General features: G+C 43.8%; 1 protein-coding gene across 1 annotated transcript; it reads left to right on the forward strand.

Moving 5' to 3' along the window:
* Window positions 1–8,359: 8,359 nt before the first annotated feature.
* On the forward strand, window positions 8,360–9,157 carry LOC141588736 (uncharacterized). Its single transcript, XM_074410163.1, has one exon. The coding sequence runs from the start codon at window positions 8,360–8,362 to the stop codon at window positions 9,155–9,157; it is 798 nt and encodes a 265-aa protein (XP_074266264.1).
* Window positions 9,158–13,733: the final 4,576 nt, after the last annotated feature.

Raw genomic sequence — 13,733 nt, forward strand, 5'->3', positions numbered from 1 at the left:
GAGCATCAAGATGCTCTTACGGAGGCCCTAAAGAGAGTGGGAAAGGATAAGGAGGTTGATCACTCTAAGATCAGCCTTTATATAGCGAGGTTTAACCCAAAAGAGTACAAGGGGACCGGGGAGCCAAATCTTCTTGACAAGCGGCATCGTGAGATGGAGAACATCTTGGACCCGGTACACTTTGTCGATGAGATGAGAGTAGAACAAGTTGCGTTCTACTTGAGGGAAGCAGCTGGTGAGTGGTGGGACAAGGTGAAAGTGAGTGCTAGAGAGATGTATACGAAGCAGGGCTTACCTGCTATACCTTGGGAAGAGTTTCGGAGGGCTATGAGGAAAGAGTTTGTACCTGAGCATGTGAGGAGTAAGCTGAGGGAGGAGTTTGATGGGTTTAGGATGACATCTGATATGTCAGTTGCTAAGTACTACAAGCAGTTTAATGAGAAGTCTAGGTATGCTGAGGACATGGGTTTGAGTGAGGAGAACCTAGCGCTGAGATTTGAGAGGGGGTTGACCCCCAAGATCATGGACAAGTTACCCGTGGGAGTCCTTACTGATGTTAAGGAAGCGTATGAGAGGGCTGGGAGGGCTGAGAAGTTGGTGGAGATGGCTTAGGAGAGAGTAGTTGAGAAAAGAAAGGCTGAGAGTGAAGGTGGTGGCCAATCTAGCCACAAGAAAGGCAACCACAATCAGGCTAGAGCGTTTTCTTCTGGGCCAGGGTTCAGTGCTGGGGCTTCCTTTGGGCGTGGCCGTATGAGTGGTAGTGGTAGTTGGGGGATGACCTGCTATGGCTGTGGCGGTGTAGGCCACAAGAGACATGAGTGCACGAGTGTACCTGGGGCTTTTCAGAGATCAGCTCAGGGGAGCTATTCTCAGGGGCCGGCACAGAGTTATGCGAGCAATAGACCGTCTGGGTCATGGTCTAACCGGGGAGGTCAGAGCTACCAGGGTGGAGGTAACCGCAATGGCGGTAATTCCTATCAGAAACCAGCTACGAACAACAACAACAATCATGGGTCGGGTGCTAAACCGACCACATCAGCCAGTACTGTCCAAGGAGGTGGACAGAAGACCAGTGGAAAGTTGTTCATGATGTACAAGAAGGCAGCTGAGGACGATGCACATGTTATCACTGGTACTTTTCTTGTTAACGGTATTCATACCTTTGTTTTGTTTGATTCGGGGGCGTCTCAGTCGTTTATATCTTCGAGTCATGTTAAACGGTTGGGTTTGAGGGTATATGAGTCTGTAAGTGAGAAAGTTTTTATACCTTCGGGTGAGTCTGTATCATGTGGGAGATTGTATAGGGATGTATCTATGATAGTTGGGCAAGTGGATCTACCTGTAGACTTGCTAGAGTTTCCTTTTGATGGTTTCGAGATGATAGTCGGGATGGATTGGTTGGGAACGTATAAAGCTAAGATAGACTGTCATCAAAAGAAAGTGCCTTTGAGAGGTCCTAAGGGCGTTAGTGTGTCTTATCGTGGGTTTGTGGTCAAACCCAAAGTTAAGTTGATTGCAGCTGTGACCTTGAAGTCCTATCTGAGGAAGGGATGCCCTTTGATCTTGTGCCATGTGAGAGATGACCGGATAGAGAGTCCGACGGTTGATCAGATAACAGTGGTGGGGGAGTTTGCAGATGTTTTTCCAGAGGAGCTCCCGGGGTTGCCACCGAAGAGGGAGATAGATTTCACGGTTGAGTTAAAACCGGGGATGGGGCCAATCTCTAAGGCACCGTACCGGATGGGTCCTAAAGAGATGGAGGAGCTCAGGAAACAGTTAGATGATTGGATAGAGAAGGGATACATTAGACCTAGTGTATCACCGTGGGGAGCACCAGTTCTTTTTGTGAAGAAGAAAGATGGGAGCTTGAGGTTGTGCATAGACTACAGGGAGCTGAACCGAGTGACGGTGAAGAACAAGTATCCTTTGCCAAGGATAGATGACCTGTTTGATCAGTTGAGTGGTGCATCAGTCTTTTCCAAGATTGATTTGAGGTCGGGGTACCATCAGGTGAAGATTAGAGAGGTGGACATACCAAAGACAACTTTCACGTCGAGGTATGGCCATTATGAGTATGTGGTAATGCCGTTTGGGTTATCTAATGCACCGGCTGTGTTTATGGACTTGATGAACAGAATCTTCAGACAGTTTTTGAACAAGTTTGTGGTGGTGTTTATCGATGACATCTTAGTCTACTCCAAGACTAAGGAGGAGCATGACAAGCATCTGAGGATTGTGTTGCAGACCTTGAGGGAGCATGAGTTATATGCTAAGCTGTCCAAGTGTGAGTTCTGGTTAGAGAAAGTTGCTTTTCTGGGGCATGTAATCTCTAAGGATGGGGTAGCTGTGGATACGACATAGATTGAGGCAGTGACAAAGTGGGAAGCACCAAAGAATGTTGCTGAGATAAGGAGTTTCTTGGGTTTAGCTGGATACTACAGACGGTTCGTGAAAGATTTCTCCAAGATTGCTAGACCTATGACAGCTTTGATGAGAAAAGAGAACAGGTTCCATTGGGATGAGAGTTGTGAGATGGCGTTCCAAACATTAAAGGAGCGTTTGACCATAGCTCCTATCTTAGCATTGCCTGAAGGGATCGAGAACTTTGAGGTTTATACAGATGCCTCAAAGAATGGGTTGGGATGTGTGTTGATGCAGAACGGTAAGGTGATTGCCTATGCTTCTAGGCAATTGAAGCCTTATGAGGAGAACTATCCTACACATGATCTAGAGTTGGGTGCAGTGGTGTTTGCTCTTAAGATTTGGAGACATTACCTTTATGGGGCGACCTTTAAGGTATTTTCGGATCACAAGAGTCTCAAGTACATCTTCACTCAAAAGGAGTTGAACATGAGACAGAGGAGGTGGATGGAGCTGATTGGCGATTATGACATGGACATTATCTACCATGAAGGGAAAGCCAATGTTGTTGCAGATGCTTTGAGTAGGAAGAGTGTACATTCTTTGTGTACAGCTTTATCTTTGATGAGGTTGAGAGATGAGGTGGGGAGGTTTGGGATACATATGATGTAGAGAGGGGATGCCATGGAAGATTTGACAGTGCAGCCTGATCTTTATGACAATATTCGAGGTAAACAGGCGTTGGATCCTAAGATAGTTGAGTGGAGAGCTGGAGTAGAGAAAGGGACAGTGTCTCGATTCTCTATTCATACAGATGGTAGTTTGAGGTTTGATGGTTAGTGGTGTGTCCCTAATGATGAGGAGCTGAAAAAGACAATCATGACAGAGGCACATTGTACACCGTATTCAGTACATCCAGGTGGTGACAAGCTGTACAAGGATTTAAAGAACACGTTCTGGTTGCCTGGGATGAAGAAAGAAACATCTGAGTTTGTGGCCCGTTGTTTGACATGCCAGAGATTTAAAGGGGAACAACGACGACCACAAGGTAAGATTCAGTCTTTAGAGGTACCTGAGTGGAAGTGGGAATCCATTTCTATGGATTTTATCGTGGGTTTGCCAAAGAGTCAGCAGGGTAACAATATGATATGGGTAATAGTGGATCGACTGACCAAGTCAGCTCACTTTGTGCCAATGAAAGATACATGGACTAAGGCACAATTAGCTATGGCTTATCGGAAGAATGTGCTAAAGCTACATGGAGTCCCTAAGGACATAGTATCTGACAGAGATGCGAGATTTATCTCAAGGTTTTGGAAAGAGTTGCAGGAATCTTTGGGAACAACTTTGAAGATGAGTACAGCATTTCATCCTGCGACAGACGGTCAGACTGAGAGAACGATCAAGACTCTTGAGGATATGTTGCGAGCTTGTGTGATGGACTTTGGTGGTAGCTGGGAATAGAGGTTGGATTTGATAGAGTTTTCTTACAACAACAGCTATCACACTAGTATTTGTATGGCACCATTCGAGGCCTTATATGGGAGGAGATGTAGGAGTCCGATTTGTTGGGATGACATTACTGAGGCAGTGGTTCTAGGACCAGAGATGGTACATGAGATGGTTGGGCAGATTAAGATGATCAGGGAAAGGATGAGAGCGGCTCAGGATAGGCAAAAGAGTTATGCAGATCTACATCACCGGGATATAGAGTTTCAGGTTGGGGATAAGGTCCTTCTGAAAGTGTCTCCTATGCATGGGGTTATGAGATTTGGGAAGAAAGGCAAGCTGAGTCAGAAGTTCATAGGGCCTTATGAGATCTTAGAGCGGGTTGGAGAGGTTGCATATCGTTTTGTTTTGCCAGCTGCGTTAGAGAGGGTGCATAATGTGTTTCATGTATCTCAGCTGCGGAAGTATGTGAGTGATCCGTCACATGTGTTAGAGGCAGAGAGCTTAGAGCTAGATGAGTCTTTGTCATACCTTGAGGTGCCTAAGCAGATTCTTGACCGGAAGGTTAGGAAGACTAGGAGTGGTGAGACAGTTTTGCTTAAGATCCTTTGGTCTAATCACGAGACTGAGGAAGCTACATGGGAGGCAGAGGAGTCTATGAGAGAGCGTTACCCTTTCCTTTTTGATCAGGTATGTATGGTTACGGGGACGTAACCTTGTTTCTTTTAGGGGGGTAGGAGATGATTGCGAAGAGTTTTTAAGAGCTTTTATACCTTTTTTTATGTTGTGTCGGTATGTTTGTTGTGGTTGAGTCGGGTTGAGTTTGGGTTAGTAACATGTTTTATGTTGAGTTTTGTTTTAGTTGTTGAGTCGGGAGTGTAGTAGTGTGTGTCTTTGTTTTGTTGTGGTTTGAACTCCGGGGACGGAGTTCTTTTTAAGGAGGGAAGACTGTAATACTACAGTTTTATGAGCCTCTGGGTACTCTATCGAGTGGGCCTTACTCTGTCGAGTAAGGGTGTTTTACGAATTAAAACAGTTTCTGACCTGTTGGGTACTCGATCGAGTAACCTTGATACTCGATCGAGTAGGCGGCACTCGATCGAGTATGTCAGCTACTCGATCGAGTAGCCGGTTTGCGAGGGGATGATTTGTCGGGTTTTGTTAATAATGCGATTTAATATATAAACACTTCCTTAACTTTCTTAATACACTTTTACAAACCTAATTACTTTCAAAAGAGAAAACAATCTACGTTCTTCGCATCAATCGCATTATTGGCAAATCCCGGAGCTTGGAAGGTCGGAATTCACCTTTCTTTATATCTTTGTGATCCTTGCGTCGAAGGTAAGATCTACGTACTGTTTTTATGGTATTTCGTTAAAGTTAGTTAAACCCTAATTTGGGGATTTGGGGGTTTTGTTGTATTTCTTGATTGGTAGTAATTGTGTGATTGTATGTTAGGAGGAGGATTCGTAGAAGAGGCCTTTTGATAACAGCTGTTGAGATCGTATGACTGTGTTGCTTTCCAGGTAGGGTTTTCCTACTCAGTATTAGTCCCATAATGTGTTGGTGGTGATTTGTGTTTGTTGATTGTTATCATACGAGTATTGTGACGGTTGTTGGTGTTGATTGCTGTTTAGTAGTTGTGATTGTTTGTATATGTCTGTGTTCTTCGGGGCACGTCCCTGGCTGAGTGGAGTCACTTGCGGGAGTGGCTTCACGCCCATTATTCGCCTTCTGTGGAACCCGCCACAGAAGGGACGTGCACATTAAGGAATTTTGGTTTATCTCTCAACGGAGATGAGCGGGGATTAGGTGGGAACGACTGCGGTCCCCCACTGGCGGCGTGGAGTGACCTGTTGCGATGGGCACTCTGGCACGGCTACATACTTTAGTGTGTAGTCAGTATTGTGGAGTTAGGAATGGAGTTCGGAGTATATCTGTGATGATTGAGCTGTGTTGTTTGTTGTGTTGTTGGATTATATAAATTGTGTGATTAGTACTGACCCCGTTTATTGTTTTAAAAACTGTGGTGATCCATTCGGGGATGGTGAGCAGTTGTTTAGCAGGTATGAGTCGAGTTACATGGGATAGCTGGGATGTGCCACTTTCAGATGATAGAGTCTTCCGCTGTAGCCTGAGTAGTTTATTAAACATTTCATTTAGTTGAGTAGACAGTTGGTTTTGAGAACATGTAACCGTATTTTGGTATTTGGTTTTGGATTGTAATCTTTCACTTAACTTTATACTATTTAAATACGGTTTCGTTATTGTCTTATGATTATCATTGCCTCGGGCAACCGAGATGGTAACATCTTTATACCTGAGTGGTCCTGGTAAGGCACTTGGAGTATGGGGGTGTTACATCAACTTCAGACAAGATGTATCTCAAGGTCGTAGGGTGTAAAAATTACTCTTATGGGTGTATCTCCAGAGCTGGGTGTAGCTTTACTCTGGTGGGCGTAACTAAGAGGCGGCCGACGTATTGATACACCAGAGGAAATCTTGAATTGGGCTTTAATTGATTTTTAACAACTCTTGTAATTGTTGTTTTGGGCTTTAGTATAAATAACAAAATACCATCATTTGGGAGAGGAGCCACATTTTAGATAGAAAAACAACTTGATAAACTTTAATTTAGATTAGAATTTGGTAGTTGGAGAGAATTGTAGAGAAAATTGGATCTCATCTTGTTCTTCATTATTCAAGCTATTTTATCAGTCAAGTTGTATTTTCTTCATCTATTTGTTGGTATATTTCTATTCCTTTATTTAATTTCTACTTTTGTTTCACCAATTCATTTCCTTAGTTGTTGTTGTTTTAATTTTGAGTATTTCCATTTCTTCTAATCAAAATTACCACCTCTACATTTGAATTCACTTTAATTATAGTTTAATTAGTCAATTATCATCATCCTTGTTATTAATTCCATGATTAGTTGTAGTTATCAATTTCAAAACAAATCAATTGCTAAAATGTCAACCTTTATTATTTGTTTGAGTTTAATTAACATGATTAGTGAGCAGTCTCTTCACTAGGGTGCGATTAGGCCCCAACATGAGTAATTTACCTAATTAGTGTCACTTAAATTAGTTGTTGAGGGGGAATTTGTTGGATTTAAGCAAGAGGTTTGACTTCTCTATGTTCTAACTAAGATAATAGTTGACTTTTGACCCTTGACCATCAATAGGAGTTGATTAGGTCGGGATTTGACTACCCCTTTTAGTCTATTTGTCGACTTGGGTTGAACCCGGGGGCAGAACTCAAAGGTTGGGATGACCGGGGATTATCGTAGGCTTGAACCTTGACCTTTGTGAGATGTGAGCGAAAATGGGCCCGTTTTGGTGATTCTTTAGCTTAGAGTTACGGAATCGATTTACGAACCCGGGAGGGAGGTGAGTCGATATTACTACTGTCCTATTATGAGCCCGGAAGGGAGTTAATAGGCGACCTAGAGGCGTTTCCACCCATTTTGTCTACTCCTTGACAACTAGTTGACGAAATTAAATGGTAAATTATGATTGTTGGTAGTTGAGTGATGCGAATATGGACCCCATGGAAGAAGTTGTGCTCAATTTAGAAGACCAAGCAAAACCAAGCCCAAGTAATGCATTATACACACACAAAATATGGATGGGCTCAATTACAAGAAAGGAAATCTGCGCAATCGAGACCCGAGACCTATGGGAACCGTGAGACCGTGTGGGAATAGGGAGAATGGCGGTACCAAGAAAGGGGGAGGAATTCCAACTTAGTTTTTAGTATTTTCAAATTAGTTTGAATAAGGGTGGAAAATTTGGTCTAGTTTGTGAGTTCTATGCTTCAATCATCCTAGAACTCACAAAATAGCATTAAATGCATTCTTGGAGGCCAAGGCAATTTGTCCTATATAAAAGATCTAGCCTCCCTCATTTGTAATCATCCAAGTTTAAGAAAAAACCCTTTAGAGAGAGAAACTTGTTGTTTCAATCTTTTTCAAAGATCGATGATTTCGAGTCTTGCCTTGAACTAAGGACGTGCTCCGAAGTTTGAGTTGGATTACTTGACGCGTTTCGAGTAATTCCCCCATTGTTATCGTTATAGGTCTACGATAGCAAATATCCCATTGGTTCGATCTCTTCATAAGAAATCGAAACAAATGTCCCTTTCATTCTTGCACCAAAGAAATACAAAAAAAAAAGACTTCCGCTTCGCCCAATACGCCTCAAGTGGCACGATCAGGTCGGGTTGCACCTAGTGCATTCGGATCTTTCGCCTCACTTGAATTCACAACTAAATATTCCGCTCCGTATTCGCATCAAGTGGTATCAGAGCTTCGGCTCTTGATCACCCACAAAAATCAAGACGGTCCTGAGAAAGTCCAAATCAATTAGTAGTTGAATATCCAATCGCGATTGGTATTCAAAGGTTAAACTCAACGAGGTTGTTGAGGTTTAATCGATTGGATCTTAAAGGCACAGATTGAACAAAAAAAAGGAAAAAAAAAATCACTGTTCACGGTACTGTTTCACAAAAAAAAAATCCAAAACTTCAAACCAAAATTACCAGTATGAACTTCGACGATCCCAACTTTCTTAAGAATCTTCAAAAGGCCTTGAAGAATCTACAAGAAGCCGATCCCAAGTGGTTACCTAGACGAGAACGAGCCATGGAAGAGTTCAAAGTAAGTGAATTACCCGAGTTCACAGGAGGCACGGACCTCGAGGCTTCCTTATGGTATGAAAGCTTTAAGGCTAGGAGAGTTCGGGCCGGAAAAGCAAAGATAACATCATGGCACGTGCTTAAACTCAAATTACGGAAAAGATATGTCCCCGCAACACATTGGCTCACAACCTATCGTAAGATTGACGATCTTACCCAAGGAAGGCTAAGTGTCCTAGAGTACATCAACGAATTCGAAAATCTAGCCTTGATGGGAGATTTGGTGGAGGATGAGGACATAAGGATGGCGCAGTTTCTACGCGGTCTGAACCGAAGCATCGCCCACACCGTCGAGTTGCAGAACTACTCGGATTTCGACACCTTGTGTAATATGTGCCTCAAAGTGGAAGCACAAGGAAAGACGAAGGTGACAACCACCTATGGTGAGAGTAGTCGGAATTGGAAGAACGAGAACAACTCGAGGACAAGCGCAACGGGCAATACCACCGAGCCCAAAGCAACCTCCGCCTCCAGTTCTTTTACTAAACCACCCGCCTCAAAGGAAAATAGCTACACGCAGATTCGGTGTTTCAAATGCCAAGGGTTTGGGCATTTCAAAAATGTGTGCCCGAATCAGGGGACAATCACACTAAGAGAGGCCGTGGATTGTCGTGACGAATTGTTCGAAGAAGAAGAGAGAACATAGGGCATTTTTAACCTAGAAGGAGAAGAGGAAGAGGCACACGCCGAGAACGCCGAAGATTACGTCGCTCCTAGTTATGATTGTGCTTTGGTTCTCCGAACCTTGCGAGCCCAATCTTCGCCCATTGAAACGGAGCAACGAAGTCAAATATTTCATACCAAGTGCCAAGTGAAGGACAAATGGTGTAGCCTAATCATTGACGGAGGCAGTTGCACTAACACCGCCTCCAATGAAATGGTGGAGAAATTAAAACTACCCACGACGCCTCACCCAAAGCGGTATGCCCTGCATTGGCTTGATGATGGGAACAAGGTGAAAATCACCAAGCAAGTGAAGGTGGAACTAACAATGGGATCTTACAAAGATGACATCCTATGCGACTTTGTGCCGATGGATGCATGTCATGTCCTATTAGGACGCTTTGGCAGTATGACCGAGATGTGGTGCATCGCGGTCGGAGCAACGAATACGAGTTGGTGAGTAAGGGTAAAAGGATTATATTTAAACCAATGATGCCTAGTGAGGTGCGTTCCATGAGTGCCAAGCGTGGGAAGACCGCTAGCATGACCATGCTTGCTAGTGAGAAATAAGTGGACGAGGCCATTGTTAATGGCAACCAAGTTTACCTAATGGTGGGCAATGAGACACCTAGCGGTGGGGACAAGGATGAACGATTGACCTCATTCTTGGAGGAGTTCAAGGATGTTTTCCCCGAGGAACTGCCCGCTGGTTTACCACCTATTCGTGGGATCGAACACCAAATCGATCTCCTACCCGGGGCTCCCTTACCAAACAAAGCCGCCTATCGGTGGAATCCGATGGAGACCAAGGAGTTACAGCGACAAATCGAGGAGTTAATGGAACGCGGCTATGTGCGTGAGAGCATAAGTCTATGTGCCGTCCCTACGCTACTTGTTCCAAAGAAGGATGGAACATGGCGGATGTGCATTGACAGTCGAGCCGTGAATAACATCACTATCAAATATCGATTCCCAATCCCAAGACTCGACGACATGCTCGATGAGTTGCACGGATCCGAAATCTTCTCTAAGGTCGATTTATGGAGTGGCTATCACCAAATTCGGATGAGAGAAGGGGACGAGTGGAAAACCGCGTTCAAGACCAAGCATGGATTATACGAGTGGACGGTTATGCCATTCGGCTTAACGAATGCTTTAAGTACCTTCATGCCACTCATGAACGAAATACTCAAGCCTTTCCTAGGCAAATTCGTGGTCATTTACTTGGACGACATTTTGATCTACAGCCGGAGCAAGGATGATCATTTCAAACACCTTCATGAGGTGTTCAACACGCTTCGAGAACAACAACTCTATGGCAAAAAGGAGAGTGTTCGTTCTTGGCCGAGAGCGTTATCTTCCTTGGCTACAAGGTTTCTAAAGACGGAGTTTTAGTCGATCAATCCAAAATTGAAGCGATCAAGTCATGGCCTATTCCTAAGACTGTCACGGAGGTCCGATCATTTCATGGACTCACATCATTTTATCGGAGGTTCATTTGGGACTTTAGCACCATTACTAGTCCTATCACTGAGTGTACGAAGAAGGGAACTTTCGTGTGGACCCCGGCTGCTCTAAGGGCGTTCAAAATGATTATTCAAAAACTTTGTGAGGCACCGTTATTGGCACTCCCGGATTTCACCCAACCGTTTGAGGTGGAATGTGACGCAAGCTGTGTTGGAATTGGAGCCGTGCTGATACAAGGAAAGTGACCCATCGCTTACTTCTCCGAGAAACTGAACGGAGCCAGGCTCAACTACTCGACATACGACAAAGAATTCTACGCGATCGTGAGAGCTCTTCAACATTGGAGTCACTATCTTCGGCCGAGTCATTTCATCCTACACTCAGACCACGAATCACTAAAGCACATCAATGGACAACAAAAGTTGAACCCGAGGCATGCCAAGTGGGTGGATTTCCTGCAGTCCTTCCACTTTTCCTCAAAGTACAAAACTGGTAAAAGTAATGTGGTGGCCGATGCTCTCTCACGACGATACTCATTATTGAATGTGCTCGATGTCCGATTACTTGTATTTGAGGCATTAAAGGATTCCTACGAGCACGATCCCGACTTTGGAGGACCCTTCGAGATTTGCAAGACCGGGACTCATGATGAGTTCATTATTCAAGATGGCTTCCTCTTCAAAGGTAATAGACTTTGTGTTCCAAAACTTCCAACTCGAGAACTCCTTGTTCGAGAAGCTCATGGAGGTGGACTTGGAGGACATTTCGGGGTAACCAAGACCATAGATATTCTCAAAGAACATTTTTATTGGCCTCAACTGCAAGGAGACGTGAAAGAAGTGATACGAAAGTGTGTCACCTGCCACATGGCCAAAAGCAAATTCCAACCCGGGGAATACACACCTTTGCCTATTCCATGTCGACCTTGGGAATATGTATCAATGGATTTCATTGTGACATTACCTCGAACCCAGAGAGGTAAAGATGCGATCATGGTGGTGGTGGACCGATTTTCTAAGATGGCCCATTTTATAGCATGTCACAAAACCGACGACGCCAGCAATAAGGCAGATTTGTACTTCTGAGAAATCATGCGCCTCCACGGAATTCCAAGAACAATCGTCTCCGATCGAGATTCCAAATTCCTAAGCTACTTCTGGAAGACGCTGTGGAGAAGAGTGGGAACCAGACTCTTGTTCAGCACCTCTCATCATCCTCAGACGGACGGACAAACGGAGGTTACAAATCGCACTCTTGGTACGATGCTTCGAAGTCTCGTGAGCAAAACTCAGAAAGATTGGGACCTAAAACTCGCCCATGCCGAGTTCGCATACAACCGCTCTCCAATGTATGCAACAAAGCACTCTCCATTTGAAGTCGTATATGGCATAAACCCGTACTTACCCCTCCACCTCATTCCCCTACCCAAAGATGAAATCATTCACAAGGATGCGGAGTCCAAATTAAAGTCGATGATCAAACTACAGGAACAAGTCCGGGCAAGGATCGAGAAAATCAATGAAGTATACAAATGCAAGGCGAACAAGAATCGCCAACCAAGATCTTTTAACGAAGGAGACCTCGTGTGGTTGCACTTAAGGAAGGTCAGGTTTCCGAACAAGCGCAAAAACAAACTCATGCCTCGTGCGGAACGTCCTTATAGGGTAATATCAAAGGTAAGCGATAACGCATACAAGATCGAGTTACCCGGAGACTATGCAGTACACGCTACCTTCAACATTGGCGATCTATCTCCTTACGTCGATGACGATGGGATCAAGGAATTGAGGGCAATTCCTTTTCAAGAGGGAGGAGATGATGCGAATATGGACCCCATAGAAGAAGTTGTGCTCAATTTAGAAGACCAAGCCCAAGTAATGCATTATACACACACAAAATATGGATGGGCTCAATTAAAAGAAAGGAAACCTGCGCAATCGAGACCCGAGACTTGTGGGAACCGTGAGACCGTGTGGGAATAGGGAGAATGGCGGCACCAAGAAACGGGGAGGAATTCCAACTTAGTTTTTAGTATTTTCAAATTAGTTTGAATAAAGGTGGAAAATTTGGTCTAGTTTGTGAGTTCTATGCTTCAATCATCCTAGAACTCACAAAATAGCATTAAATGCATTCTTGGAGGCCAAGGCAATTTGTCCTATATAAAGGACCAAGCCTCCCTCATTTGTAATCATCCAAGTTTAAGAAAAAACCCTTTAGAGAGAGAAACTTGTTGTTTCAATCTTTTTCAAAGATCGATGATTTCGAGTCTTGCCTTGAACTAAGGACGTGCTCCGAAGTTTGAGTTGGATTACTTGACACGTTTCAAGTAATTCCCCCATTGTTATCGTTATAGTTCTAGCGATAGCAAATATCCCATTGGTTCGATCTCTTCATAAGAAATCGAAACAAATATCCCTTTCATTCTTGCACCAAAGAAATACAAAAACAAACAAAAAAAAGACTTCCGCTTCGCCCAAAATGCCTCAAGTGGCACGATCAGGTCGGGTTGCACCTAGTGCATTCGAATCTTTCGCCTCACTTGCATTCACAATTAAATCTTCCGCTCCGTATTCGCATCATTGAGTCGTGCCCCAGGCCTTAAATCACATCAGTAAAACCGCATTATTTTAGCTTGCGTTCTTATTTTAGTATTTGCATGAGTTAATTTCATTTACTTGTTAGCTAGTCTAGTTCAGATAAACAACCGACCAAGTTTCGCTTGACTTAGCTAAACACAAGAACTAAAACAATTAGTAGTCACCCATTGTAATGCGCCCTTCTTGCCCGACCAAAGCAGTGGAAGGATGTTACCATCTCGGCTTTCCGAGGCGGTGAAATTAGAGTTGCAATTAAGAAAAAACTTAAATAAATAATAAGTTTAGTGATTTAGAAATGATTAAATATATCAATACTAAATGTGAATTAGACATGATACAACTTGTCTATGATCTAAGTTATCTATCTATGGCACTTGATTCCAAGTCCGTTGCTCGTCCCGTATCCCGCGCAGCATCAAACCAACCTGTACTTAACCTGCTCCCCATATGATCGGAAATATCATATGGATCGACACAGGGTACCCCGGATCGGAA

This window comes from Silene latifolia, chromosome 6 (assembly GCF_048544455.1).
Source record: "Silene latifolia isolate original U9 population chromosome 6, ASM4854445v1, whole genome shotgun sequence".
Lineage (NCBI taxonomy): Eukaryota > Viridiplantae > Streptophyta > Magnoliopsida > Caryophyllales > Caryophyllaceae > Silene > Silene latifolia.

What these genes read in the sequence shown, in the direction of transcription:
- LOC141588736 (XM_074410163.1), top strand. Translation starts at nt 8,360, where the DNA reads ATGAACTTCGACGATCCCAACTTTCTTAAGAATCTTCAAAAGGCCTTG.